Consider the following 26,388-nt stretch of genomic DNA (forward strand, 5'->3'; position numbering starts at 1 on the left):
ATTAAGTACCGATAGCCAGGAGCAAAACACGTATGCCAAAGTACACGTGCACTGTGGAAGGAGAGCATGCAATCTCCCCACCACCACCACCACTGAAGAATATGCTAGGGGAGATTATGGTGCTAGGTGCTGGGAGATGTAAGGTGACGTGAGCAAAGAGGGAGAAATTTAATGACATAGTAAGGAGTGTTGGGTGCGGAATTTAAAAAGCGAAGCTGCGCCAGCTCAGGGCTTTTTGCTTCCTTTTCTTGAGTCGTCCTCTTCGCTTGTTGATGTTTGTCCCCGTTCCTTGGAGGGATCGTCATAGCAGAAATCGTGGGAGAATGCTGAGGAATCCTTGGGAGATCACTGGTTAAGGATTTGCCCAGCAGAGCTGAGTTCCTGATTGCCACAGAGACAGCTGAGCCTGATGACCAGTGAAAGGCGAGCACGTGTCTTCGTCACCAGAGATATGTCCAGTCCGGACCATTCAGAAGGGTAAAGCAAAACGGAAAGTGGACCTGGAGATGATGTTATATCGTGATGTGTATGATATTCTAATAGTTCTCCAGCAATTGATAAAGTAGAAACTTCAATCTGTGTAGAGAATGTATAAAGGAAGAAAGACTAATTTTTAGTTGGACATTAAGTTTAGAAGGTTGTGATTTTATGCAAGGACTTTAGTGATACAGTTTAAGAGAGCAGTATAACTCTGAGACATGAATGAAGAAATTAGGGTTAAATTAATGTCTATGAATGAATAACCTTTAGTATTGTGGAGTTTGAACTCATAATTTACCTTGATGGAATGTTTTAACTGTATACTGATATTTATACATGCCACAAGAGAGTAAGAAGGATTAGATAATTATGTTTTTTCATTGAAATTAATATTGAAGCTTACATGTGCCAAAGTTTATTCATGATGTGTAATCTGACTAGAGTGTAAATAAATGTTTTCTTTAGATTCAATAGTTGACTTGCCTGATTTCATTTTCTATTGCACTGCTCATAAATAATCGAACCACAGCTGGAGGTAATTTATAAGGGAGGCTACAACTGCAAACTAAGTTAGAGATAGATGAGATTTGAACTGCTTTATATAGTTTAAGAAATTAGGGATTATGTGCTGTGCAAAGTTCTGGTTCTTTGATTTTTCATTGTTCAAAAATCTAGGATTCAGGGTGGCACAGTATAATAAAAATTTTCCCTGAATCCGAAGAGAGAACCAGCACTGAATCAAAGGAATTGCCATTGTCTATTGGGAATCTCTTTGTGCAATATCCTTAAAGTTGTTAATGGCCCAAAGTAAGTGTTAAGACTGCATACATTAAAGAGTTAATGAGATATAATTAAGGTTATAAACAGAAAATGTTGAATTAAGGAATTAATAATGATATAGACACGAAGTAAACATTATAAGCAAAGTAAGAAAGAAATATAAGGAGGTAGCGACGTAACAATCTGGAGAGAATGTAGTTCTCTGAGCAAGTCAGTGTGTCAATGCAAGGAAACTAGAAGTGTTAAGGTGGATGGTAGTGGGGGGGGGGTTTAACCTCTTGTAGGAATAGTCCTTGGGAGAAGGAAGAATACATCAATAATGCTGAATTCAATGGAGTCTGGAAGGGATAACTGTATGTATATAAACAGTGAAAATGCCTTGATTCTTTATACTAATGCCAGGGGTATCCAGAATAAATAAGATGAACTGGTGGTGCTGATAACACATGTTGCCTGTCCACATGTTATTGGGATCTCTAGGACGTGGTTAATGGAAGATGATATACTGACAATGTAGCAGGATATAGCATTTTTGAGCAGAATAGGAAGGGCAATCTTGGTGTTGAAGTACTGCTTGTGATTAATGATGAATTCTGTCCTCTCAGAATGGAGGATTTGGAGGGCATCGGCAGATATGGTTTGAGGTATAAGTGGACAGGACAGGATATTTAGTGGGGTATTGCTATAAGCCAGAGAGCATAGAGGGTGAAGAGCAGGTGATGTTTAGGTAGTTGAGCTTGGTGAGTGCAAAAAGGATAATCTTCATGAGAGATTATAAATATAGTTGTATAAATTGAGAAGAAGAAACTGCATGTAGTAGGAGTAGTAATGGAATGGAATTTCTTGAATTCTTGAGGAACAGATGTCTTAGGCAACATGTAATAGAAGAAACATGAGGTTCAAAACTTTTAGAGTTGATCGTGTCATGAGATCTAATTATAGCTGAGATAGTTCGAGAGAGATGGTGGTGCTGGCCATGTATGTGCTTTTGACTTGGAAGATGAATAGACATGCAGGGGTATCGGAGAAAAAAGAATGTATAATGTATGGGGAATTATGAGGCATCGGCAGATATGGCTATGCCTCATAGTGTTGTGTCAACTGTTTATGACATTTGTTTCATTAGAAACTGAGTTATTGTGCCAAGCGTGACAGTGTGTTTTGACGAACGGTGGGAAAATGAGTTTCAAACAGAGGGCTGCGATTGATTAAACTTGGTAAAAGTTTTACCAAAACGCATCAAATGCTTCAAAAAGCATACAGTGATGAATGCTTATCCCATACTCAAGTTTACGAGTGATTTAAGCGATTTCAAAGTGATCATTGACACGCTTGAGGATGACGAAAAGCCAGGCCGTCCAAAAACTGGACTGAGAAGTTAACTTCCAAAAAGTGCGTGATTTCATCAAAGAAAAACCCAAAATCGTCCATGAGATTGATTGAAGATGAATTGGGGATTCCAAAATGAACTGTGCACAACATTTTGACTGAGAGTTTGGGCCTTCGTAAATTGAATTCGCAATTTGTTCCCTACAAGTTGACTGACGACCAAAAAATGTATCGAATTGCACAGTGCAAGGACCTCATTAAAACCACTCATACGGACTCAAACTTCCTTGAAACGATCGTTACTGGTGACGAAACATGGTGTTTTGAGTATGAGCCTGAAACAGAGTGCTGAGTGGAGACCACCAGAAGAGGGAGGCATCCAAAAAAAAGTCGCTTGGAGAAGTCAAAAGTAAAGATAATGCTGATTTGTTTCTACAATTCCAAGGGCATTATCCACAAAGAATTCATTCTGCCTGGCCAAACGGTCAATGATGAATTTTATTTCCAAGTTTTGAAGCAATTGATAGCAAGAATTTGTCTTTTAAGGCATGAATATCATGATGCAGGCAGCTGGTCCTTTTGCACGATAATGCACCATCTCATTGTTCGAACACTGTGAGACAGATTTTGAGCAAAAACCAAGTTTGTGTGTTGGATCACTCGCGGTATTCACATGATTTAGCACCCTGTGACTTCTTTCTCTTCCTCCAACTTCATTTGCCGATGAAAGGAAAACGATACGACACCATTTAAAACATTCAAGCGGCAGTAACACAACCCTCAACAGTATCCCAAAAACTAATATAAAAAACTCGTTTAACCAATTAATTGACCATGCCAAATGCTGTATCGAAGCTGAGAGAGAGTATATTGATTGTAATAAGTGATTTGAATAATTATAATTGGCCTGTGTTTTATTTTCTATCAAAAGTTTGGTTTCTTTTTGGACAGAGGGTGTAATAGTCTTAGAAATCAGCTTGGGACAGTTCCATGTATGGAGGAATTGAAAGGACGAGATATCATGAGTGCTTGGGAACTTGTGAAGGAATATTTATTAGCAGCAATGGCAAGTTGTATACTGTCTGTGACTGAAGAAGAGAACACAATTTGGTGTAAAGTGGATGATAGACAATATCGAATGGGAATTGCATGTAAAAAAGAGGTTATGGAAGAGATATAAGGAGATGGGTGGAGAGCAAATGCATGAAGAATATAAGACTCATGCCATGAGAATAATGACTAATATATTAAGGAAGGCAAAACTGGAATATGAGAGTATGAGCCCTGAGATCCAAAGAAAATCCTAAAGAATTCTTTCATTATGTGGCCAGTAAGAGGAGAAGTGTGGAAGAATGACATTGTTGGTTAAAAATGGGAATAGAATGACTGATGCAAAGGACATAGTGGAGTTGTTCAATCAACACTTTATTGGGGTATTGGTGTCTGATAAGTATCAGAGAGTTGTGTATGAGGGAGTAGTATCAAGGAAGCAGGTTACAAGTGGGGTCCCATAGGGCTCAATACTAAGACCTGTATTATTATTATATCAGTGACATAGCCAATGGATTGCAAGGATATATTCAGTTGTTTGCAGATGGTGTGAAGCTGGGAAGGGTTATTAGTAATAGTACAGATGTGGCGGCCTGCAAGAGAATCAGTACTTTATTGTGGTATTTCTTCCCGGAGAAGTAGGGTATTGAAACTCGAGGGATGGTACAGTTTCAAGGTTTTAAAGTGCAAGAAGAAAGTGTTTCAAATACTGAGTAATCTGGATGTCATAAAGTAAATGGACTGGATGGCATTTTGCCAGGGGTCTTGATGGAATAACTGACAGTTTCTTTTCAGTGAAAGTCTCATGATAAAGGTGACCAAGGAGTGGAAGGAGGGTAAGATAGTGCCATTGCATGAAGGTGGTAGCAGACTGTAAGTGTCAGCCTATAGACCTGTATTTCATCAGTAGTTGTTAAGATCTTGGAGAAGTTAGTGAAGTAATGAGGATAATGTTGTCTGTGAGAGTGCGTGGATTTGTTAAGGGGCACTCTTGTTTTAGTAATATGATTGCCTTTTATAATAAAGCAACAAAAGTGGTTGATGAGGGAAAGACATATTCTGCTTTTTTTTCTTTTCTTTTTTTTCACACAAGGGCATTTGACAGGATGCCACATGATAAGCTGATATTTAAGCAACAGCACATGGACTTAGATTTTAGGTTAGTGAACTGGATTCAGGATTGGCTGTCTGATAAGTATCAGAGAGTTGTGTATGAGAGAGCAGTATCAAGGAAGCAGGTTGCAAGTGGGGCCCCATGGGGCTGATACTGAAACCTGTATTGTTTAACCGTTATATCAGTGACATAGGATTGCAAGCAGATATTCAGTTGTTTGCAGATGGTGTGAAGCTGGGAAAGGTTATTATTAATAGTACAGATGTGGCAGTCCTGCAAGAGGATTTGAATAAACTGGACAGATGGGGAAATGAATGGGGGGAGAAGTATCAGTTTAATTCAGCTAAATATAAAGTCTTGAAATTTGGGATACATCAATGAGAGACTGCATACTCTTTTGGAGGAAGTGGGGAAGGAAAAGGATCTGGGGGGTGATGATTGATAGAAACCTGAAATTCAGGGAGTATGTTGCAATGGTGGTGAAGGCAACCCAGAGGATTGCTGCAATACTGAGAAGGACAATGATCTGCAGAGACAAAAGAGTTGTTGTTGTAGAGTCCATTGAAGAGTTTCTAGATATGAATGTGGATATGATCTGTAGATACTTCTAGATATGATCTGTAGAACTGCTTTGGCATCTGTTGAACTTTGATGGAGTAGAGCTTTATTTAATCCATCAAAGGACATTTGATGGATTATTAAGAAGAAAAACAGAAAGTGAAATGATTCATTTGAATTATGTGTGTGTGGAGGAAACTATTAAGAATCCCATGGACTGCAAGAATGACTAATAAGGTTTTAGAGAATATAAAGGCAGAATGCTCCTTGTAGGTAACGATCGTTAAACAGAAGTTGATGTACTTTGGACATATGCAAGCTGATGAATCATTGGAAAATACAGTTATGTGGGGAAGATTGAGGGAATGAGAAGTGGAAGACCACAAAAGATTGAATGGACAACATAAAGAACTTACCAATTTGAACTTACAGCTACTGAAAGAAAAGACAAGAGGCTGAGTGGGATTGGAGAGTCTTTGTTCAGAAGATCACCAAGAATCAAAAACGACTGGATGGCACATAACAACACTGTACATACAGTGTGCAGTTTAAGTAATGAGACAACAATTATTCTATTATTTATTATTATACTGTCAATTAACCCCCCCCCCCCTGGGAATGGACATTAGCCTATTCTTCGGCTAGTACCAAGTCCAGATAAAGTGAGAGGGTTGACATCATGAAGGGCATCCAGTCGTAAAAACAGTGCCAAAACATATATGATGAGTCAAGTATTGGATATTGTACTCTGTGCAGTAACAAGAGAGGAAGTGGAACAAAAGCTGATAAGGAACAGAGTATTAGAAGGAAGAGGACTGAGAGTTAGTAGAAGAAAAACTGAATATCTGGTGTATAGTCAAAATGTTGACACTGAAGAAAATTAGTGCCAAATGGAGAGGTCATCAAGAAAGTAGATAAATTCAAATATCTGGGTTCAGTAGTAGATAGTAAAGGTGAAGTGCAAAGGGAAGTCAATAACAGAATTCAGGCACTATGGAAGAATTGGAAAGACATGTCAGTAATTTTGTGTGATAGAAATGTTCCTATGAAATTAAAAAGAAAATGTACAGAACGGTAGTGAGACCTGCAATGTTTTATGGAATGGGGGACACTGCCTATGAAGAAGTCCATTGAAAGCAAGATTCACAGCTGACCATGTGTAAGTTGTGAATATTCCATTAAACTATTTAATTTTTATTCCTTCATATTTGATATGATCTCACTTGGACTATTGTGCACAAATCTGGTCTCCTGGTTTCTGTGGTGATGATGATGCAGATGCCAAAGATAGGGTTAAAGATGTTATTGGAACTGAGGAACGTAGATTATGAAGAAAAGTTCAGAATTTGTGGACTGTACACTGGCAAACAGGAGAAAGAGAGAAATTGCATGATAGAGACCAGCACACTTAGGAAGAGTCATATTCAGTAAAAATTTCAATCAAAATTTTTACTTTTTATGACGGGTGGAGAGAGAGAGAACAATAGAGTAGCCATGGAAGTTGAGAATGAAAACTATAAAGAAATGGAGTCAAAGATAGATATTTCTCACATAGAACCAGTAGCGTATTTTGGTATTTGCCACCCCTCATGACCTGCCCATAGACAGGTCATGATCCCAACCTCCAGTGACTGAAGTTGCTATAGAATCCTACTTGCTTCACATCACGTAACTTTCTTCTGGTTGGTGTCATTTTCATTTTCGGACAAAGTGGAAATTACTTTCATCCATCCCTCATGAAGACTCCGACAAGCATCGTCACGAGCTGACCAACGAGTAGGCGAAGGACGTTTGATTGCTTTTGCAAAAGTTTCCAGGTGCTTTCTTAGAACACTCCACCGATGTGTTGAAGATGTGAAAAATACATAGTTTCTGAAGGACATCAAAAAATGCAGAAGGGTGTGGACAGGATTCGGCAGCGCAAGTGCTATTTGAGACAGAGAATATCCACTGCACGGTATGAATTTTGACAATGGATTTATTTCAAGAATTCTTGCTTGCAGTCCTGTGTGCTTGCCTGATATGTTGCTAGCCTTATCATATGCCTGCCCTCTGCAGTTTGCTACATCAATTCCAAGCTCGTTTAGTGAAGTCAATACCGCCTCTTGTAACTCTTCAGATTTGTGACTTACATTAGGAATGAAATGCAAGAAACGCTCCACAGAAGTTCCATGTTCTTTCACATATCGTACAATGAAGGACAGCTGATCAACATGAGACAAGTCTAGTGTTGAGTCAACACTTATGGAATAGTACTATGCTATTTTAAGTTCTTCATGCGTGGCAAAGGAAAGATAGGAAACAAAACTTTTTCCTCCCCCCCCCCCCGATTTTGGCAATGTGCTCAGCAAGAAAGGGAGCAAATTCACTAATCCCTAGTGCCTTTGTGTCAAGTTACCAAAAACAATACAGTAGCTTTCCATGCACATGTCTCGGTCTGTATAATTATGCAGAATCTGATTACATACCAGTATGCTTGCAGACTAAACTTACAATGAGGAAAAGAAAAATGTTTCTCTACGTGTGAGTAGATGCGGCATATAAGGAACATGTTAAAACTAAAAAATGAGAGCCTGGAAATTTCTGCCGCCTCTCAAAATTTGCCGTTCTAGGCCTGGGCCTATATGGCCTATACCTAAATACGCCACTGCATAGAGCAGTATGTGACTGAAATGGGTTGCCTTTGGAGGCAGTGAGTGCAGGTAATGTGAATGAATTCAAGAAAAGATATGAGCACTGGTTTAGGTAACATGTGGCCTCTCTCAGTAAGTCCCTGCTTCCCCATGTCTCTGGTAGTAGTAGTAATAATATTTAAGCATTTCTGGTCAAATTACATAAAATAGCATAAGATGGAGGAACCAGGGGTTGGACTACTAGATCTGGTAATAGTATCAGAAGATGTATCCATGGGGCATGCCTGGCAATATGTGCAATGTATGCTTCGCACACAAGTGCCAAACATTTCAGGTGAGGAGGAAATACTTAAAAAAATATTATTCATTAATTATATCCAAATAAATTACATTTTTGTTTAAATTTTAATTATATTTTATAGATTTGTCTTAAACAAATTATTTATAATCACTTATTTGTTATTATTCCTTAAGATCTTATTTTATTCTGATCCTAGTTCTAACAAGTAGTTTAGCGTAAACAAATAAAAACTTGAACTTGCACGAGTTTACTGTTTACAGGATGATGCGCGTTTCAATTTGTTTAATATTGTTCACACTCACATTTGCTCTAAACATATATAAGAAAATCTGCTGCAGTTTTTAACTTTATTCTATATTCTGCTGTTATCAGCAGAATATAGGCAACAGCTTGCAACGTACCTGAATCGTTATGAGAAAAATTTAAATCATTTGAGCAGTTACAAAAAAATGGACAGAATTAATTATATCCTTACAAAATAAAACTTGTATTGATCATTTGCAACAAACAGTTTTAGATAATGAAAGGAAACGTTAGTATGAAGTTATAAAAAGAATAGCGTCCAGGATAGCCCTGCCGTTCCACTCCTGAGTGCAGTCTTTGCTTGCCAGGTAGTGGGCGTCCATGAATGGCTCCGTGGTGGGTGGTGAGCTCTGGCACCGAACTAAAAACTCCTTAAATATGAATCCTTCATCCTCAAATGCTTCAGGGACCCTAACAAAGTCCCAACCAAGTACTGATACCGTAGATACAGCATATGGAATCAGAAGCAAGAAACAAAAGATATCGGATACTTACATAAATGTACCAAGCTTTTTAATCATTCATGCAACAGGTGAAAAACCAATGGGGAAAATATCACCCTTCTTTATCCAAAAAGGTTTAGAAGGACTGGCAGGACCTCCCAAAACTGTCAAGAAATTGCGTTCTGGTGATATCCTGATGGAAACAGTGTGTAAAACATTCTGAGAAACTGCTGAGAGCAATGACAATGGGTGGAATACAAATTGCAGTAACACCTCACAAAACACTCAATTCCAGTAGAGGAGTGATATAAGAATGGGATCTCCTTGTTGTTCCTGATGAGAAGATATGTTCAGAGCTTAAAGAACAAGGAATGACAGATGTGAGACTCATCCTGATACGTAGGGATGGTCACCTGGTCTCAACCAAGAACATCATCCTTACTTTTGATACACCTAGGCCTCTGACATCTGTAAAAGCAAGGTATCTCAGCTGTCCTATTAGAATGTACATCCCTAACCTGGTGAGATGCTTTAAATGTCAAAGATATGGACATGCCCAAACTACCTGTCATGGTTCTACTACCTGTGCCCGCTCCTAACCCAAATAGCAAGAAACAAAAGATATCGGATACTTACATAAATGTACCAAGCTTTTTAATCATTTATGCAACAGGTGAAAAACCAATGGGGAAAATATCACCCTTCTTTATCCAAAAAGGTTTAGAAAGACTGGCAGGACCTCCCAAAACTGTCAAGAAATTGCGTTCTGGTGATATCCTGATGGAAACAGTGTGTAAAACATTCTGAGAAACTGCTGAGAGCAATGACAATGGGTGGAATACAAATTGCAGTAACACCTCACAGAACACTCAATTCCAGTAGAGGAGTGATATAAGAATGGGATCTCCTTGTTGTTCCTGATGAGAAGATATGTTCAGAGCTTAAAGAACAAGGAATGACAGATGTGAGACTCATCCTGATATGTAGGGATGGTCGCCTGGTCTCAACCAAGAACATCATCCTTACTTTTGATACACCTAGGCCTCTGACATCTGTAAAAGCAAGGTATCTCAGCTGTCCTATTAGAATGTACATCCCTAACCTGGTGAGATGCTTTAAATGTCAAAGATATGGACATGCCCAAACTACCTGTCATGGTTCTACCACCTGTGCCTGCTCCTAACCCAAATATCACACCTTTAGAAAAAAAGAGCTATGTTTAGTTTGAAGAAATATAAAGAAATTATCATTTTAAAAGCAAATATAGGAAACTACAATTGTCTTAAACACTAGAGATTACAAGAGAAAGATCACAAACTTACTCTCTGACACATGTACCTATCGTGTTTTAGATTCAGACCCCACAAGAAAAAATCACAATGAAACAAACAACTTGTTATATAATATGGACAGCTGTCCAACAGACTTAAAATGAAGATTAAACTCATTACATTTACTAACGCTGCGACTATATGACTTTCCCAAAATGCATAAAAATGGAATACTGCTGCACCCTATAGTGGATGGAATCAATTCTCCTACATACTTATTATCAAAACACCTCGCAAGTCTCCTTAAGGCACATATCCGTAATTCAGATACCTACACAAAAAATTCACATCATAACGTTGATATATGGAAGAACATCTCGATCTCCGAAACAGACATTCTTGCAACCCTGGATGTAATATCCTTATTTACTAATGTTCCTGTAGAAGAAGTAATCAGCATTTTGAGAAACCTCTTCCCTCAAGATATTACTTCTCTTTTCCATCATTGCCTAAAATCTAATTTTTTCTCATGGAATGGAGTGATTTACGAACAATTAACAGGCCTTGCAATGGGCAGCCCCCCCCATTGTGCAGATCTCTTTATGGAGAAACTGGAAAATGACATTTTGTCTCAATTAGACCCTAAACCCACAGTGCCATCCATGGAGGTACGTGGATGACATTTTTATTGTATGGAAAAACACAGAAAAAGATCTTTTTGATTTTCTTACTAAGATCAACTCCTTCCATCACAAAATAAAGTTCACCTTAGAACTTGAGAAAGAAGGACAAACAATTACCCTTCCTGGATACTTTAATTAAGAAACAAATGGATGGACATATCAGCCTTGCAGTCTATCACAAACCAACCAACACAGGTCGATACTTGCACTTCACATCTTCGCACCACATTTCTCAAAAACTAAGCATCGTACACATGCTAAAAAAATTTCAGATAAAAATCTGAAAGATGAACTATCCCACACATCAAAAACCCTGATACACAATGGTTACCCAAAAAAAATTATCCATAAGATACTTTTCTGCGACCCCCCACAACAATAATCTGAGGAAATACGTTATAAATCCACCATTGCCATTCCTTATTATTATTATTCGTGACACCTCCAAGGAGTCCGAGGACTCATCATGGGAGGACACCTGCTATTATACAACTGTCTCAACCTAGTACTACACCAAACCTCTACTACCAATCAACGCCATCTACAACCCATCTTCACGACAACTAGTACTTTTGTCTGTAAATTGCATGTGTTCTGAAGGGCCAAATTTTGTATGCAGGATGAAAAACCCTGCTACCTCCATATGAGATCAGCTAACTCACCTTAGATCGAAAAAGTCCAAATAAAGATTCCTCCCGTTTCGATGAGAATCGAACTTAGGCCTATTCCAATCGAAGGGCACAATGTACTGTCATTCTTCCAGTTGCACTACAGAAGCTAACCGCAGTCCCAGCATAACTGTCCTAACCGGGACAGTTTCTAAAAAGATTTCCACACTCCTCAAGCCACATGAAATATAAGTGACGTTTAAACCTTTAAAGACTATCCGCCATTTTTTAAGATCTTCAAAAGACAGTCATGCCTTCTTCAAATATGCCGGTATCTATAACATCCCCTGTTCGTGTGGATTAAATTGCATTGGTCAGACCTCAAGAAGTTTGGAAATTAAAAAAAAAAAAAAACACGTAAGAGATATAAACAATAACAGAGAAGACAGTTTTGGGTTAGCCCTTCATTTCTCGAGGACAAACCATATCATCGAATGGGACAAAAGCTCCATGCCCTATTTAGAGGAAGATTTCCATTCCCAATACGTAAAAGAAGCCATAACAGTCATCCATTCTAAACACAACCTCAGTATAAACCAAGGATTAATTCTAGCTGATATTTAGAAGACCCTCATAAGATCATTAAGCACTCCAGAGTTAAATTTCACTGCTAATTACAGAACGTTCCTGCATAACAATAGTTGGCATCATAAATGCTCCATGCATTTGATGTACGCGTTCTTCTGTATTTGTAAAAAAATACAATTGTATTTGGTTCATTCCTTCATGAACAGTTTAAGTGTTTAAGTTGTTTTGTATCTCTTTTATTCACCCTGAAGAAGCCAAACAGCTAAGTTGAGGAAACGTGTTGGTATTTCTTACTTAGTATCAGTGAAATCCTTCAGCCAATATAAAAACCCAGTTTATGCCAATTTTTCTTACGTTCAGATGGTCAAAAATAACATAAAATCATTAGTTTCATTATTGCTTTTCCTTTTATCATTTCAGAGGAATCATACGATCACCATGATTTAACAAAACTGAAAATGCATATGATTTACCAAGAATATCCTATTTGCTATTGCTACTTCCAGTCTATAGAGCAGTTTCCTCATGTGCATTGTCAAGGTTATCTACCCAAATAGAGTCATCTTTGCTCCCATCCATGACATTAGAGATGCTGGTTTTTAAAAAAACTCTTGGCAATTATTTCTGGCAAAATCATGTTCCAAGCTCTAAATATCCAGTTGCATACCGTTCTATTGATGGTCTCTTAATCTTCCCTGCCGGAGTCAGGTCATAGCCACCAGCTGCCATCCAAGTGCTGTAGATAAGGTGTAAGACCACCAGGAATAATGGCCACATCAGTCTTCACATCTTAAAGTTGTTTTACTATTTCAGGTCCTAAGTGGAAACTTTCACACACGAGGAGATCCGGGCATAGAAATAATGCCCCTGGCTGTTTGTGCCAAACTGGTCTAATCCAATCTTGAACCATTGTAGAGTCCATCCATCCTTTTTTCTTGTACATGAATTTCAGTGGGAAATTTCTATTTTGGCATTGTTTTCCTTTTGAACATTACATAAGGAGGCAACTTTCTTCCATCTGCAGTAATTGCAAGCATGATTGGCATCGCTGTTTAAACTGTTTTCGTGTGTATATGAGAAACTTTTTAATTTCTTTTTTCGTAGAGTGAAATATAAATATATGCAAGCCAAAAAATATACGCAAGGGCAAGTTATATTCGAGTAAATATGGTAGGTTAAGCTGGTGCTAACTCCTTGGAATGTTACCTTAAAACACATTGTGATATGTGATCAAGTCCTATTGCTTATTGACATCTTATCTGGCTTAACTTTTACTTAACTCCTTGTATACTTCTTGCTAGCTCACCATTAGGTCTTTTCTGATTTCATTCTCTACACTTAAGTTTCTGATTTCATGCTGAAGATGAAACACCCTGATGAACTGCTCATTGCATACCTCAATTATTTCCTCTGCAGCTTCTACCAATCTCGCACTTTCATCCATTATCATCATCTTACCCATAATCATTCTTCTTCCTGTTTGCCACATATTGAAAAATCTCCTGAGTGTTTTTCTTGGCCTGATTTGCCAATTTCTGCTTGAACTACACTTTTGCTTCCCTTACCAACTGAGTTACTCTCCTGGCCTGCTCCTTATACTGTTCGTGCAACTGATGATTACCATTATTAACTTATGCTTCCTCCAAAGTGCCTTCTTCTTCTTCCGGATTTCATGTGTTTAATGAAATCTGGGAGGAGTATTACTAAGAAAACAGTGATCTGTGGGAAGACATTGCTGAACTTGTATATAACTTGCTATAACTTTAATGTTTCATTTAGTTCTTTGAATTTTAAATGAATTTACATGACTTAACTTTAAGGTTAAAAACTGATATATATTATATTGCAGGTTCTTTTATGTGCACCACATGAATTTTGTGTATATGAATGATGTTTATGTTTACTAACAGGTGATGAACTCTCTCCAAATAACTATGACTGTAAAGGAATAAACATTGTTTCTACAGCAGCCTTGGACATTGCAATAGGACACTTTGTACAACATTTCAGCTCAGTCAATAAATTCCTTTGTATCAGTACTCTCATCGGATGGATGCTAAGTAGCAATGTAACAGATCTTTCATTCCAGGTTTGTAGTATTTAGCTTTATATATTCTTGTGAGGGAATAAAAAAAAAATGATAAATATATTTTGAAACATTCCTATGCAGCAGATTTAAATTATTATTATTTCGGGCGACTCCAGGGAGTCCTTAGACTCATCGAGGGAGGCCCTAAACATCATGTCCACACTACTATACGACATTCTCACAGTATCTATCATACCTTGCCTTGAACTCGCTCACTGTCATAGCACCCACAACAGACTCTGGCAGCTTATTCCATTCATTTACCAATCTAAAACTAAAGAACCCAGCTCTAACACCCCTGCTAACCACACTCTTGCCCAGCTTCCATAGGTGTCCCCTAATTCTCCCACCACCAGTCCTGATCTCAAAAATATCCTCTGAATTAATCCTATAGAATCCCTTTAGCAATTTGAATGTCTCAATCATATCTCCCTTTTTCCACCTATCAACTAGTTTCTGCAACCCACAAATCTTCAACCTGTTCTGATATGGTTCATTCCATAGACCTGCTATCATCTTAGTCACTCGCCTCTGGATCCTCTCCACCTCCTCCCTATCAAGAAGGAACCAAGGTGACCAAATCTGGACACAGTAGTCGAGATGAGGTCTTATCAAGGCTCGGTACAGAGGTACAATAACTTGCTTGTCAAGGTATTTTTCAACAACCAAGTGAGTTGATGAGCTGATTTAGCTACTTTTGCAATGTGCCCCCTAAACTTCATCTCCATATCCACCAACACTCCCAAGTCCCTGGCCTCATCAATCTCCTGGAGTACAGTTCCACCAATGTGGTATACTGCTGCTAATCTTTTCACCCCAAAATGCATAACCTTACATTTTGTCACATTAAATTGACATCCATTCTCCTTAGCCCAGAACTGCAATCTATTCAAGTCATCCTGCATTTTGACATCTTCTGCATTCACTATCGCCCTACCCAACTTTGCATCATCACCGAGCAAGTGGAACAAATGAACTGTTCCACTTAGATCCTTCCCTATATCGTTAATGAACAGATTAAACAGCAGTGGTCCAAGAACAGAACCCTGAGGCACACCACTAGTCACAGGCCGTCTTTTGGACTCTACTCCTGAATAAACTACTGTTTGATATCTCCATCTCACCAACCCTGTATCCATTCCCATATGTTGTAGTTTACAGATTAGAATTCCATGTGGTATCCTGTCAAATGCCTTTGCCAGGTCCAGCAGTATCACTGTAAACCCATTTCCCTTATCCAGTTCAGCCGTCACTTTGTTATAAAACGTGAGCAAGTTACTGAGGCATGATCTACCCTTCACAAAGCCATGCTGTCCCCTGTACAGTATCTCATTTTCATCAATCCATTCCTGTATTTTTCCCTTGACTACTTTCTCCAAGACCTTGACAATGACTCCTGATATGCTGATCTGTCGGTAATTTGCAACCGTAGTCTTGGATCCTCCTTTATGCAGTGAAACTATTTTCCCCTCTTTCCACACCTTCGTGACTAAACCAGACCCGAGACTCAGATTAAACAACATGGTCAAGGGTACTGATAATTCCTTAGCCGCTTCACGCAAGACCCGTGCCGGTATACCATCCAATCCCACAGATGTATTCACATTAAGGTTCTGTAATAGACTATTAACCTCCACTTCATTCATCACAATTCCCGTATAAACTAATGGTTCCTTCATTTTTTCAATGTCACCACCTGGATGATATACCCTTGCATGCTCAGTAACTCCACTATATCTACTGATTCAGTGACCTCCTTACCATCGTCATTCCTTAAAATCATTTTGCTGTGTACAGTTTTTTTCTTGCTTGCAGCGTATTGAAAGAACTGTTTGGGATTCTCTTTAGCTTGCATAGCTAGTTTCCTTTCATAATCTGCTTTTGCTTTTTTTCCCACACCCGTTACCCTTCTGGCTTGCACTTTATACCGTTCATGTGCCTGCAGGTCACCCCTTTCTTTAAATTCCCTCCACAGTTGTTTCTTTTTTTGCAGATCAAGCTTAATGCCGTTATTAATCCATTTAACCCCTACTTGTTTTACTATTCGGACTCTAGGTATACAATCAACCATAACCTCCTGTAAATGCTCCTTGACCACTTCCCATGCTCTACCGACATCCAGCCCTTGCAGTTGTACATGCCATGGCACTGATCCAAGCAATCTCCTAAGCTTGTCATACTTGCCAGCACGGTAATTCCACATATACCCTGTCTTAATCGAAAATTCCACACCTTTAGCCACCTCCCAGGTCAAGCCCTTATGATCACTCTCACCAATAGGTGGCAATATGGTCATATTCATTACAGTCAAATTCTGAGATGCTATTACCAGGTCAAGTACTCTCACACCCCTAGTATTTTCAATTACGTGCTGTCTCAGATAGTTATTCCTTAATAATTTAATAAAATCCATTTCCCTCCTCATGTGTGTCCTCTCCTCCTTCCAATCAATGTTACCATAGTTGAAATTCCCATAATAATTACCCTTCTTCCACTCATTGCATCTATTTGCTTATGAATACTATCTCCACCACCATCTATTCCATCACCTGGTCTATAGCAGCACCCAACTGTATATTTTATTCTGCCAGTCTCAATCTCACACCAAATAGCCTCAAATGAGCTCATTTCACTATCCTGCGATACAACTTCAATTCTCCTTGGCTGCAGTTCATCAGCTATCATCAATAACACCCCTCAACTTCTCTTGTTAACAACCCTTCATGCATTGGTACATCATCTGGGTGCTTTATATAGCAATATTTAGAGAGTAAACACATTAGATACAGTAATAAATTTATTGAAATTAGCAACAAATATTTCTTACTGAAATTAATAGTATATCATCATTAGTGTGAAACAAACAAGCAATTCAAAGAGACAGAATGCAAGGTAAATACAACAGTTGGTTAACCCTATTTACATTGTATTCTGTCTGAATTGCTGGTTTATTCCATGCTGATGATGTACTATTAATTCCAGTAAGAAATATATTTTGCTAATTTCAGTAAATTTATTACTATATTTCATCATCATAGTGCTATTGCAGATATAGACCATATTGATGGGGGTTGCTTAAGGGTCAAAGCCAGTTAACTAGGGGAGATCTCCACATTACCATTCAGTAATGCAGAGAACCTCTGCATTACTGGAACTTCTGACCTAATGTCCAATCCTCACCTTCACATGGTGTGCTGTGTTAGTAGGTATCTACTAGGTACTGAACAAATAAGGATGGGCTGGCAATTTGGAACTTAAGGCTTTGGGACAATGGTACAAACAATTTGGTACTTTTTGTGTGTAACATTGTTACACACAAAGCCCATCAAACTGTGCTTTAAACTTATTCGGTGTATTTACCACAGTCAGACAAAACATTCCACTGGCCATCCACTCATCACGCAAAGAACTTACTCCTTATGCCCCTGCTCACACCCTCCTTATACAGCTTCCAGGTATGTCCCCTTATTCTCTCTCCCCCTTCCCCATTCTACTAAAAATTTCTTTCGCATTAACCTGGTGACAATTCTTTACCAACTTAAATGTCTGAGTCATATCTCCTCTCTTCCTCCTATTCACAAGGCTTTGCATACTGCATTCCCCCAATCTGTTCTCATATCCCACATCCCAAAAACCATTTACGACCTTAGTCAGTCTTCTCTGGACCTATTCAAACATATCCTCTTCACCATGAAAACAATGGGACCAAATCTGTGCACATTAATCCATACGAGGACTGATCAAGGGCTTATATAATGGAACGAGAACCTGTTTCTTTTTAAAAGTTCAGGTCCTTTGCATCATTGCCATAATCTGATCTGATGTCTTCACAACTTGTGCAATGTGACCTCTGAACTTCAGAATTGTTTAGGATATTGGGTCATGGCCATTCGGTTTACATGTTCTATCCAGTTTTGCTTGTATTTCATTAGTTTTTCTTCTATTGATTTTATTTTTAGTTGTTTCAAAATATCTTTGTTCTTTTATTATTTTATTTGTTTATTATTATTTATATATATATATATATTTTATTTTATTTTATTTATTTTTTTGTCTAGTAATCTGAATTTACAGTTCTTTCCATGAATCTCATTTCACTTATTTTTATTCTTTCTTTATCTTGTTTATTTATTGCTCAAATTTGCTGCATATATATACATACATATATATATATAATCTGTAAAAATTTTGAAGTTTTTAAAACAAAAGATGAGTTTCTAAATCAAATTCTCTTCTTTTCTCTGTAGTTAGTTTTTTAAAACAAAACACTGCTGTATTACTATATCTAATATGCTCTCAAGATGCTATATGTAATTTTTTTTATTCAGTTTTTAATCACTTTTGTTATTTCTCTATTTCAAAGCTAAAATTTGGAATTTGTTAATATCAGCAGTGTCATTTGGTTGAAAAGACCAAGGATTAAATCCTGGCTAGGATGTGAAGGTTTGACCAATGGATATGAGCTTCCCAGTTTTCTTTCTTCTTCTTCTTCTCTCTCTCTTTTCATGAAATGTATTAGTTTTAATTAGTATCAGTTATATTTAACTGATACTAATTAAATTAAATCTTAACATTAAATCTTTTAATGTGAAAAGATTTAATTTTCACATTAAATCATTGAGCCTAGCATGTTAAGAGAAAATTAAAATGAAACACAGATTAGCCTGATACAGGTATCATATTAAGTTTGCATTATTATTGATTATTCCCTGTCATTTGTGTGTGTGGGTAGGGACAAGAAATAGATAAAGAAATTATTTATATATCATTCACATTCAAACTCTGAATGCAAGTCATTTGAAATAATAAATGCACTTAAAGGGGAAAAACGAAGATAGTTTACCATCTGAATGACGTATTCCTGAGTGCACAAAATGCTTTCAGCTTGATAATATTAATATATTGTAGCAGATATGCACTATAGTGAATACCACTATAACAAAACGATGTGCTATAATGAACTATGGAAAAGTCTGGAATAAGTCTAATAGAGCCAATGCTATTTTAAGCTCACTATTACTAGCAGTAAACACTGAAAACTTTGTGTTCTAGCATGAACATTTTGTTTCGACAAAGTGTTCATGCTAGAGAATTGAATTTTTTAACAAATGACATGACAAGCAGGAAACAAAAAAAATTGTGGGAAATTAGAACAAAATGGGAATTCACAGAAAATCATACTTTGATGACAGAACACAAAGGAAAATCATGGGAAATAGTTTTTAAAAATAAAAAAAAATCACATGAAACTGCACAAACATACAAATCTTTGGAAAATAAAACAAAAAATTATAGGAAATAAAAAGAGCAAAAAAAAAAAAAATAATTGAAAACAGACCTAAGGAAATGGTGGATAATTGTACATTAAAAACAGAATGTGTGGCAGTTACTATACATAAGAAATACAAATGCAAACAATAATGGGAATCCCAGAAAGTGCTAGATAAGTATGAAATTATAAAATAAAAGTCTAGAATTGATTTATTTGAACGGTTATGTTACCTTAAATTAATATCACTTACTTGAAGTCATAATGAACTAAATATGTGCATACTGTAAAAATTTAAGCTTTTGCTATTAAAATCAAGAATTTAGGTCAAAAATTCTAAATTATAGACTTCTTTTTTTATCTTATAGATAAAACAGTCTAGATTTGGATAATATCTCACAAAATGAGATATTATCCAAACAAATTTCATAACTTTTACTTATACTTTGAATTGAAGAATACTGTATATTATGCAATATTTCTTTAATTTACACTTCTAAGAATACAGTATCAATTTATATGAGCTGTACTGCTGAGATTTTCAAGTTATTTTTTATTTAATTCATTACATTCAAGTTATTAGTTATTCAATTCATTACGAATATTTCAGGTGGTGGTGGTGGTTTTTCCCTTTCAGTTGTTTTCAAACCTAGGCGACTTTTGTAGGCATTGCACACAAAGTGTTCTTGGTGAGATTTTTTATGGGTAGTTCACCATTGCTTTCCCATATGCCAGTCCAGGCTCAGGACTGGCATATGGCTGGGATGTATTCATGCCTCTAATCCATGTGTGTTCATGGGGCTGGTTTGCCTGTTCTGGGGAATGAAAAACCTGAGTTTTCAGATGAACCCCTCCCCTCCTCTGTGTGAGACCGGCTAACTCACCTTTTCTCGAAAGAGACCAGATAAAGATTCCTATGTCACCGATGGGAATCAAACCCAGGACTTTCCGACCAAAGGGCTCTGTCTATACTGACTGAGCTATGGAGATTCTTATATTTCAGGTAACTGACATTAATTTAAGTTAATGTAATAAGTCTGAAATGTAAATACAGTCAACTCTCAATTTAATAGACCCCGATTCAACGGACTTTGGATTTAATGGACATATTTTGACAAATAAATACAGATAATGAAATAATTAATAAAAATAAATAAATAATACGATTGTTATAAAAATGTTTATAAATTGCATCTTCGGATACATTTACGTATATTCGTGATACTCGTAATTTTTGCGCTTGTGCATGTACTTTGGTTCGGTAGCATAGCATCAGTAGCATTGCTATTGCAAACCATGTGGTGTTTAGGGTGTTGTTGGAGTAATTTTTAGTTAAACCATTATTAATCGTTATTAATATCAGTTAATATGTCTGGGGTTAAAAGAAAACGAGTAAACTTGATGATAACACTGAAACTTGAGTTAATAAGACAAACTTACTCAGTTTTCACTAAAATATATATAGCATTGAGAGCTCCAAAAGTGGTTTCACTGTAGCAGATAAGAAACATGTGAAGTTAGCCAAGCATAAGAATTTAGAAGAAGGCGTTTACAACTGGTTCGTTCAACAACAGTCTAGTGGTGTTGTTGTTCGTGGTGTTGAACTGAGGGTGGCTGCTAAAAAACTGGCACAACACATGGGCATACAGTTCCAGGCCAGTGATGGTGGCTTTGGTGCTTTAATAAACGCCAAGGCATTACAAACAGGCAAACATGTGGTGAAGCACTGAGCACCGATAAACTTCAGAAAATACATCAATGAAGTCATTGAATCTGAGGGTCTTATTTTGTCTCATGTTTATAATGCAGATGAGACCGGCCTGTTCTATCATGCTGTTTCCAAAAATACCCACGTGAACAAACATGAGATTAGCATGCCTGGCCCGCAAATAAAACAAGAAGCACCTTTCAGCCCTACTTTGTGCTAATGCTGATGGTTGTCGGAAGAGCATGAAAGGCTCGCACTTTGAAGAATGTTATGAATCAATTGCCAATCATCTATTCCAGCTCAAGGAATGCCTGGTTTACAAGTAACATTTTTTCTGACTTGTTTTCCAATCACTTTATACCTAAAGTGCAAAACTACCAAGAAGAGGTCCTGAAGATATAAAAGCTGTTTTACTTCTTGATAATGAATCGGCCCATCCTAATTGCTGAGAAGTTGGTTAGTACGAATGGAAGGATAAAATGTATCTTCCTTCCTCCAAACACCACTTCTATAATTCAGTCTATAGACCAGGGAGTCGTTGCCTGCAAGAGGTTGTATAAGAAGAAGTTTCTTGAAGAGGTTATGGTTGTTTTTGAGAATGAAAACTATCCCAAAGAAGAGAGAAGAGGAGCCAGGACACTTCAAAATTTGCTTGAATACAACATCAAGTCTGCCATCTTTAATTTTGCTGCTACTTGAAAGGGGATCAAGACTACAACGTTGGCTAATAGCTGGACCAAGTTATTGAATGGGAGTGAACCAGAATACGATTTCAGAGGTTTTTTGAAACCTTTGATTTCCATGAAACTTTGGCAAGCTGGTGATAATGTCAGTGAGAATAACATTGAACAATGGCCAGACATCAACGAGGGCAACCCAGACTACCAAATTCTCAGCAGGAAGAGATTGCTGAAGATGTTCTATGGGGCGATCAGGAGGTTGACAACGAGGAAGAACAAGCAGTTCCAGTTGGTCAAACTATCAGTGGTTAGAGAACACATGGACAACATCATCTTGTTCATAGGGCATCTTCAGATCCAGAAGTGATTGCTTATTATGAACATTTTCGGCAATTTCAATCGTTAATTATTAAGAAACAGTGTAAAAGTGGAAAGCAACTTAAACTTGATGCTTTTTTCAAGCCCAATCCTCAGTGAAAATGGTATTTACATAAAAATATTCTCATTAAAATATATTAATACTGTACCTAAATCATTAAAACATATTAATACTGTACTGAAAGTATTTTATTTTCAATACTATTCCTAAGATTTGCGATTTTATGGACAACCCTTAGCCCCTAATAGTCCATTAAATCAAGAGTTTACTGTATTAATTATAGAGTTTCATTTTATAATTTCATACCCTTCTAATTGTTTCCTTTTTTGTCTCCAATTATTGTTAACATTTGTACTTTTTTTTTTTTTCGTGTTGTCATTTTATGTGCTTTATGTAAGATTCCTTCTAGTGTTTTATATTTTATTGTCAATGCATGATTTTCTGCAATTTCTTTTGTTCTATTGTGTTGTTTTTTCCACAATTTCGTATTTGTATTGGCTGTTCCACATATAAAGTTTCTAAATACTTATCTGCTTTATTATCTTCATTTACAGGAAAATCTACTTCTCACGTCAAGGACTCTCTAGATTATTATTATTATTATTATTATTACGTGACACTTCCAGAGAGTCCAAGGACTCATTGCGGAGGGCACTCTACTCTGCCTCGCTAAATACATCTCACCCTCTCCACTATTACTTAATTCTCCTACTAACACTACTACCATCGATGCCATCTACCACTCATCTTCACTATCAACAGTATTTTTTGTCTTTAAATTGCATGTGTTCTGAAGGCTGATTTGTCTGTATGCGGGATGAGAAATCTGAGTTCCGAGAAAAAAGACCATGCTACCTCCATATGGGATCAGCTAACTCGCATTCAATTGAAAAGCCCATATAAGGATTCCCCTCGTCATTACAAGAGTCGGACCCAGGTCTTCTCCAATTGAAGGGTGTAATGTTCCGCTGTTCTTCCAATTGCACTACAGAGGCACAGATTTTAAAACAAAAGTTTGTAATAGTTTGTAATATACATTTAGAACCTTTAGATATTTTATTTAGTCTTGATATAGTATCTCACCCATGAAAGGTTATTACAAACCTATAGTACATTGTGTACTGTTGGTGGGTTAATTTTTTTAATCAATTTTTTATATATATATATATATATTGTAATTATTTAATCTTATTTTTACATTGTTCAGAAACCCTGCTTTAGAGATCAAACATGGAACTTTTATCAAGCCACTTCAGGCCTCTAATAAGTGGGGCCGTGGTCTCTCACCTAAAGACAATCACAAACATCCATGCCCATGGTGGGATTCAAACCCACTGCCTGTTGATTGGAGAGTGGATATGCTAACAACTCAACCAACCAAGCCAGCAACCAGGTTTGACTTTGTAATCCGCTCTGATTATTTCAGTTTACAAGACTTGTACCAGTTGAAGAAACAGCCATGGGTAGTCCCATTTCTCCTACCTTTTGCAAATTACTACATGTAGCATTTTGAAGATTATTTCCTAAAACGTTTTTTCTAAACCTACAGTATGGTACAGCTATATAGACAATATATTTGCAATATGGAAAGGTTCATCATCAAATTTAAAACTATTTTCAAAAATAAATATTATTCATCAGTTTTTTTTAATATATATTTTAATTCTTTGTCAACCAGATAATCAATACAGTTTCAGTGAAATCATACTAACCAAATAATAAAACATTATTGTGCAAATATGTTTTGCCACCTGTTAATTGTAGTTTATTATTATTAATGGTAGTAATCTCTGTTGTTAGTGATAATTTAATAACAATATTATTTTGTTGTTTTCATGTTTTAGGATGATGAACAGCCTTTTGACAAAGGTGAGATGAATGTCTTTGCTGAAGACTTAACACTTACAACAATTTCTTGGAGGCACCTATTCAGTTTTTTATCCCATTGTCCAAAACTTAACAATATTGACATTCCCAAGTGGATTGGGTTTAACGAGAAATATTACAACAAGAAGATGTTGAATAATGACTATGTAACACTGCAAAACATTATTGAAGCTTGTTTAGAAGAAGCAGCCAACATAGCCACCAATATCAGTGTTAACAGCAAGTTGCCTTTCATTAGACATCAGTTTGATTCTGAACTTGTAAAACTTTTTCAGTTGGTCAGTGTTGCAATATGTCTTTTACAAACACATTCTGCAAATGTGAACATTCAGTATTTAGTCGACAGTATTCGACAGAAATTGATATCTGTACATTATCCAAATTATTCACTAGATACCATTTTGAAGGAAATCAATTATATTTATTTTAATCACTGTTAGGGCTCCAGAAAATATTAATGAATTGATATCATGTATATAAATGTTTATCATTATTATGCACTCTTCTCTTTTTTTTTTGGGGGGGGGGGGGGGGGGTAAGGCCTCTTCCATGTCACACAATGTCTAAATATCTATCATTATGTAGCATTTTAAAAAGTGTCACAAATTTGTTTTATATTTAACAGATTTTATATTTATATAAAATATAAATACAAAATATATGCTGCACACCTATCTTCATCAATCACATATCACATCCTTTTTAAGCAAAATTTATTTCAAATTCAACTGATATTTATGAGATGTCAGTTTCTAAGATATCGAATGCTGGTATTGGATATATTGATTTAATGCATCAGTTAAAAATGCCTCGAAAGGCTTAAATGAATTTTCAAATTTACAGAATTTGCATCATTCTCCGATAAATCACTTGTTCATACACATCTAGATCAGATAGATTTGTTGTCAAGGTCATTATTTACTAAGCTGAGGATATATATAGATATTGTTTATTATTCATTATTTAATTTTAATTATTTATTATTATTATTATTATTATTTATTTTTATATTTTTTTGTCACAATAAATTGCTTTCTCTCTTTCATACATTTTCAATCCTATGCTCATCACACCATTCATGTTTCACAGTTATAGATTTATCATACCATCCACATAGCTACACAAATCCTATAAATTATTGTTTTATGATTGCTTTTTTTTTTTTTTTTTTTTTTTTTACTAATAATTTAAGGAAATTAAATCAACTAGTATATACATTAAAATAAAATTTTAATATACTTCAATATTTCGGCAACGTCACGTTGCCATTTTCAAGAAACTTAAGAACAAGACACGTGCAAGCAGGACAACAAACAGTAAGTGAGGAAGAAGCAAGAAGCTATTATTTCTCCTAAAGTCCTGATGGTGCCCCCCCCTAGTGGGCAATGTTGGTATTCTTGGGCGATTGGGCTGAGGGTCTTCTGTAGGTTTCCCAAATTTGAGGCAGTCTCATGCAGCCAAATTTGTTGAGGATTGGATTGTTTCTTAGGGCTGAAGCTGATTCCATGAAAAGCCTTTCATATTTATATTTACTACGGTGTATTATCTTGGCTCTCTTCCACCGTATTCTATGGCAGGTATCCAGCACATGGTCTGCAAGACTAGAGTGGGTGTATTGGAGAAACTGGATGTAGTCCTTGTGTTCTGAAATTCTGATATTTGCTGTCCTGCCTGTTTGGCCAAAGTAGGACAGCTTACAGCTGCAAGGGACCTGGTATACACCAGGTAGGTCTGAGGGGGGGGGGGGGGGAGTCTTTAGTAGAGCAGATAAGGGATGCCGATTTTTTATATGGTCTGTAACAAGAAGTTAAGTCATTTTTTTTAGGATTTTTGTAATTTTTTCCGAGGTGCCTCAGATATAGGGTATGGTGATGGATTTAGAGTGATCCTTGTTGGGAGTTGGGGGGGGGGGGTTGTAGTTTACTGGTTTCAATATTTTTTGGATTTTTTTTGTGGGGGTAGCCATTGGCTGAGAAAGTGTTGAGAATGTGGTTTAGTTCTGTGGTTAGGGCATTGTCATTTGAGCAGATAAGTTTAGCCCTGTTGCGTAGTGTCTTAATGACTCCATATTGTTGTGAGGAGGGGTGGTGGGATTGTTAGTGAATGTATCTGTCTGTATGGGTGGGTTTTCTATAGACTGAGAAAACCAAGGTTCCGTCATGCTGACTAGTATGTCTAAGAAAGGAAGGCAGTTGTTTTTTCCCTCTTCCAGGGTGAATTTGATTCTGGGGTGTT

The 26,388-nt window shown here is 36.8% G+C and overlaps 1 protein-coding gene across 3 annotated transcripts in view; it reads left to right on the top strand.

Moving 5' to 3' along the window:
* LOC150102123 (tRNA (32-2'-O)-methyltransferase regulator THADA-like) overlaps positions 1–25,198 on the top strand; it is a 694,369-nt gene extending 669,171 nt beyond the window's left edge. For all 3 annotated transcript variants that reach the window (XM_090398691.1, XM_090398692.1, XM_090398693.1), the window contains 2 exons: positions 14,052–14,230; positions 24,111–25,198. In XM_090398691.1, the coding sequence (XP_090254817.1) occupies positions 14,052–14,230; positions 24,111–24,593 (662 nt within the window). In that variant the 3' untranslated portion in view covers positions 24,594–25,198. The remainder of the gene's footprint in view (positions 1–14,051; positions 14,231–24,110) is intronic.
* The last annotated feature ends 1,190 nt before the right edge of the window (positions 25,199–26,388 follow it).

This window comes from Typopeltis vanoorti, chromosome 10, assembly GCF_054136105.1.
Source record: "Typopeltis vanoorti isolate ZY-2024b chromosome 10, IOZ_Tvanoo_1.0, whole genome shotgun sequence".
Lineage (NCBI taxonomy): Eukaryota > Metazoa > Arthropoda > Arachnida > Uropygi > Thelyphonidae > Typopeltis > Typopeltis vanoorti.